The following is a 5,590-nucleotide window of genomic DNA, read 5'->3' on the forward strand; positions in this document are numbered from 1 at the left end:
TGCTGCTGCATTTTCCTTTAAAGTACATTAAATTTGGGCTCAGCAGTTTTTGTCACAGCGAGCCTTACACAAGCATGAATATTGATTGGTGGTAAATTTGCGCACTTTTTATAATTTTATGTTCAAAAGGTTTGAGAAGGCTCGCTCTAACAGATATGTACGATGAAAACCAACAAGGACTTTAAGGGCCAATGATGCCAAACTCTGGTAGTACTGATCTTTATAAACTGTGGCCCAAAACTCTGAACGTGATTTCATTTTGAACAATGATTTCATTTTTGCATCACAGTGAACTTCAAGGAGTTTCTCTCCTTCCAAATTTGGCAGACCACATCTTATCACATTCGCTTGAAGGAAAGGATGAATGATCCTGTTCTGTTTCTTTATGTTTTCCTCAGATCTTTTTGGAAAATACCTCTCAAAGTTTTCTCTTAAGACCCCCCAAGTGTTCAAGGATCAGTTGCCTCCTTTGATGTTCAAAATTTTCATCAGAACCCTCTGTTAGGGCTATTGGCAGTTGACTGAAGGCAGACAGATCGTTCCCTTCAACTCGTCTCTTCCATAATGATAATTTCATTTCGAATACTTCTATTTTATCTGATGTTGAAAATACATACATATCCTTTCCTTGAAGGCTCACATTCAATACATTTAACTTTTCAAACATATCAGCAAGAAACCCAAGTTTTGAGATCCACAAATCATTGTGGAAATGAACTGCTTTGGGACAATCAATTTCATAGAGAAACTCATACACACATTTCTGCAGATCAAATAGCCTCCTTAATGCAGTGCCCCGTGACAACCAACGAACTTCACAATAGTACAAAAGAGTCCTATCACATTCTTCAATGTCCTCACATAGTTGCTGAAACATCCCTGAATGTTTGGCTTTCGATTTAATCGAGTTGATAATTTTCACCGATTGCTCCATGACTTCGTCAAACGGGCGGTTTACGTTGTCATGTGACAGTTTCTTACTTGCTAGAATCTGTCTGTACAGGTCACAGTGTGAACTCGCACAGTCAGGAGCGTGTTCCTTGATCATTGCTGCTGACCCATTTCTGACACTAACCATCGCTGCAGCCCCATCCGTCGTAACACTGGAACACCTTTCAAGAGGAATATCATGACTGTAAGAGATTCAGTGTGGCAGTCCCAATCGCATTTCCTGTAGTTTCTACTCCAATGTCTTAACAAAAGAGGAAATCCTCATTAATACTTCCCTTCTCAACACCTACCATTCTAACAAATCCATCACTTGAACGCTGTTGCTAATATCAGTCGACTCATCGAACTGTAGTCCATACCAATGACTAGTACGTAGTTTTTCGACGACTTGATGAAGCAAATCTTCAGACAGCAATCGACTTCTCCTTTCAACAGTACTGTTCGACAATAGAATATTTTCTATCTTGGCTTTGGCAGACTGTTCCAAAAATTCTTCTGAAACAATACACATGGCTGGAACAATTATCTCCTCTGCTTCTGTGAATGGTTTCTTTTTTGTCCCTAGAAGGTAAGCAATACGCAGAGAGGCTCAAACTAAGAGTGCACTGAGCTCCGATGCTGTACTACTGTGACGTTCTTCAAAGCTATGGGATGAAATTGTCAAATTTCGTTTCAAGTTCTCAGAATTGGGTATTAAATCATCAGAGTTGGTAGTGTCTGTATCATCTCTATTCCTCTTCCCGTTTCTGATGACGTACTTATCCATTTTTAACTGTATACTGTATTTTCATTTAATTTGTCCTCATTCTATGTACCTGTAGCAAGAAAAACAACGTATTGGTATATTGATAAATTAGTGAAACACATTTGAAATCTGCATCTCAAAACTGCATACCCAACCCTGTGAACACAGTCTTTTTTTCAACTATGAACCAATGACTATGGTCATTATGCATGCAACTATCGTCTTCGCCAGTGCCATTCCCATTACTGTTACGACCGTCATTGCGATTCTGACTAAAGTAATCTTCTATCTATGGGATCTATGTATAATCAATTAATCATCTCTACATCTCTCGGATATTTGCAATAATATAGTAAAATTCATAGTAACTACATCACCGATGATTCAGTAACACTGCGTGTGATAATATTTTTCTTGTATAAAAATACACAATACATAATTGCCATGCACAATTTCTGTATAAGTTTATCACGAGTAACCTTAATCAATTACTTGATCAGTAGTTACAGGGGATTGCAGGAAATGATTTCAACCACTGGACTGGGCAGGTCAGCTTAACACAAATGCCAGCGTAGAACTGGGAAGAACCCCCGCTGCCTCCTCATAAACAGTGTCCCCACGAGTGGATGTGACCAATTCCTGTCGCACTTGTTTCCTCACCAGTTAATACGTTGATGCATTATTTTTTGTAGGACTTTTATCTTTACAATTTTTTTCATAATTATTTGCAGTTCACTGTACTTTTTGGTCACACCATATTTTTTGGTCACACTAAAAACTTGTTTTGGTCACACGGTTGAGAACCACGAGACTAAGGTCACTCCAGGAGACGGTAAGGTCCAGCTTGCTTTACAGTAGGTGGTCGCTGGAAAACTCGACGTCCGGCCGCTTGATGTTTGTTTCGGTAACCTAGGTGAGACTCTATAGTGGTTTCATTCCACACCACCATCATCAATACATACTCAACTTCCATCACCTCTCCACCCACACCCACCATCACCCCTCCACCCCCACCCGCCATCACTCCTCCACCCACACCCACCATCACCCCTCCACCTAACCCCACTCCACTTGACCCCCACTATCACTCTACCGCCCCCCACCTCATATATCCTCAGCCACTTACTAACACACACAACAAAGAAAATCTAACATCACACACCAACTTACACCAACATTCCGCCAGACACAACAGCTGTGTTGGGTTTGGTTCTTCTTTCTCTTATCCTGTCTGGTTTTATCAAGATTTATCGTCACGTTTCCATTGTGCATCTACATCATCATATATATATATATATATATATATATATATATATATATATATATATATATATATATATATATATATATATATATATATATATATATATATATATATATATACACACACACACAAGCCTCCCCCAGGATCATCCCTCACCCTGTTCTTCCCCTCCCAGAGTTATAGGTTCCTGTGCTCGTGTATCAACGTTAGTGTGGCCGTCACCTGTCCACCCCGCCCGTGTACGCCCATCACCATATATACTAGCCCACCGCACCCACTTTGCACCTATTGCCACATACACACACACACACACACACACACACACACTTCAACGCACTCACACGCTAACAGTCACCCACACACAGACACGCAGATGTTCTTTTGGGCTATTGTCAAAATAAATCAATAAATAATTTGCCTTTTACCATCTCCATTTTACTCACTATGGCCACATTCCACCCCCCTTATGAAGTACTGTACCTTACCACTACTCACCTGAGACATCCCCCATTGATTGTGGTAAAATAGGTACACGCGAGCCTGACCAAACCTAACATCCTTACCTGACCTAACCAAAACCATTCACCTCCTCATTAACCTAACTTAACCTAACCTAACCTAACCAAACCTAACTAACATAACTTACCCAAACCCTAACCTAACCAAACCTAACTAACTTATCTTACCCAAACCTAACCTAACCTACCCAAACCTAACTTAACCTACCCAAACCTAACCAAACATAACCAAACATAACCTAACCTAGCCTAACCTAACAAAATTAACCTATCCTAACCTAGCATAACATAACCTAACCTAACGAAATCCATCCCAACGTAACCTAATCTAACTAAACAAACTGGTAATCGGGTTTAGATTTCTGTCTAATCCACCATTAAAATTAATACTATCCTCGAAAAACTGGAAGGACAAAATATATCTTTAAATGGAAAGGCTGACTGGGACCATCTTGAAAGCTATCACCTCCCGACAGCTTGACTGATACGAACAACAGCGAAAGTAAACTATGTATCAATATGCAAATCTTGGAATAAAAAAGAAAGAAAGAGGAAAGGTGGGAGGGAGTGAATAAGGAATGGAAGGAAGGAAAGAGGGAGGAAGCAAATGAGGTAGAGAGGGAAGTAGGGAAGGAAGAGAATGACGGAGAGAGGAAGGGATGGAAAAAATGGGGAGGGAGGAAGTGAAAGAGGGAGGGAGGGAGGGAGGGAGGGAGGGAGGGGAGGAAAAGGTGAGGGATGGAAGAAGGGAGGAAATAAGGGAGGGATAGAGGAAGGGAGGGGGCCAGTAATGTCGGGAAGGAGGGCAGGTAGGCATGAGAACATAAGAACATAAGAAAGTGGGATACTGCAGGAGGCCGACTGGCCCATACAGGGCAGATCCCTTTCACACCCATCCCAGCACTTCCATGTGCCTATCCAACTTCGTCTTGAAGCTCCCTAGCGTCCCCGATCCTACTATAGCACTCGGTAGCCTATTCCACATATCCACAACTCTATTACCAAACCAGTGCTTTGGTTTATATCCTTTCTTGAATCGAATTTATCTAAGTTCAAGCCATATTTGTTCTAGTTATTTCTGTTATTACTGAGCTTCAGAACATCTTCCATTTTACCCTGTTAATCCCACTTTCAATTCAATTTCTGTACACCCTATCATATCTCCCCCAACTCTACGCCTCTAATGAATGTAAGCCTAAGCTTTTTCAGTCTTTCTTCTCATATGGAAGGTTTCTAATATTATGGATCATTTTGTCATTCTTCTTTGTACTCTCTCTCCAAAGAATCTATGTCCATTCTATAATAAGGACACCAGAACTGAACCGCATAATCCATGTGTGGCCTCACTAATGCTAGGTAAAATTTCAAGATAACGTCAGCAGTTCTGTTACTCACAGACCTAGATATGAACCCAAGAATCCTGTTTGCCTTGTTGCGAACGCTAATACATTGTTTTCTAGGTTTCAAGTCGTTGCTAACAAATACACCTAGATCTTTTTCACAAACTGAGTTATCTATTTCCGTGTTACCTAGTTTATACTTAACGTTTGTATTCGTCTTCCCCCATCTGTAGTACCTTTACTTGTCATATTAAAATTCATTTGCCAGTCTACTGACCACTCATGTATAGGTATCTAGATCTTTGAAGGTGTTCAAAGTCAATTGGTCTGAATTTATCACTTCCATTCTTGGTATCATCTGCAAATTTACTAATCCACTAGTTGAGGCCTAAATCAAGATCACAATGAATATAACAAACGGCGAGGAGGGCCTAATACAGATCCCTGGGGAACTCCGCTTTTGACCGCACCCCAGTCTGACTTTAATCCATTTATGCTGAGTCTTTGTTTCCTACCAGTTAACCATGACCTAATCCATTTTAATAATGATCCACCTATTCCATGTGCTTCTACCTTCCTTATCAATCTCTCATGAGGGACTCTATCGAATGCTTTACTGAAATCTAAATAAATTATATCATATGACTTATCATTATCTACCGCTTCATATACTTCTGAGAAAAAGCTAAGCAAATTTGTGAGACAAGAACGTCCCCCCCACCCCCCTTAGGTTGTATGATAAGTAGGCAGGTGTGTGGTACTGATCGTGGGA

General features: G+C 40.5%; 1 protein-coding gene across 1 annotated transcript; it reads right to left on the reverse strand.

The window, feature by feature from the left end:
* Positions 1–418: 418 nt before the first annotated feature.
* On the reverse strand, positions 419–3,471 carry LOC121870563 (zinc finger MYM-type protein 6-like). The gene is made up of 3 exons (XM_042372394.1): positions 3,456–3,471; positions 1,242–1,512; positions 419–1,133 (listed from the first exon to the last, which is right to left on the reverse strand). Exons 1-3 carry the CDS (start codon positions 3,469–3,471, stop codon positions 419–421), a joined length of 1,002 nt encoding a protein of 333 aa, XP_042228328.1.
* Between the last annotated feature and the right edge of the window lie 2,119 nt (positions 3,472–5,590).

This window comes from Homarus americanus, unplaced genomic scaffold (genome assembly GCF_018991925.1).
Source record: "Homarus americanus isolate GMGI-L3 unplaced genomic scaffold, GMGI_Hamer_2.0 scaffold56333, whole genome shotgun sequence".
Lineage (NCBI taxonomy): Eukaryota > Metazoa > Arthropoda > Malacostraca > Decapoda > Nephropidae > Homarus > Homarus americanus.

Bases quoted from the DNA above. Each gene is read 5' to 3' on its own strand.
- LOC121870563 (XM_042372394.1), bottom strand. The intron at 1,134-1,241 runs GTAGGTGTTGAG...AATCTCTTACAG, and splicing joins GTGATGGATTTGTTAGAATG to TCATGATATTCCTCTTGAAA.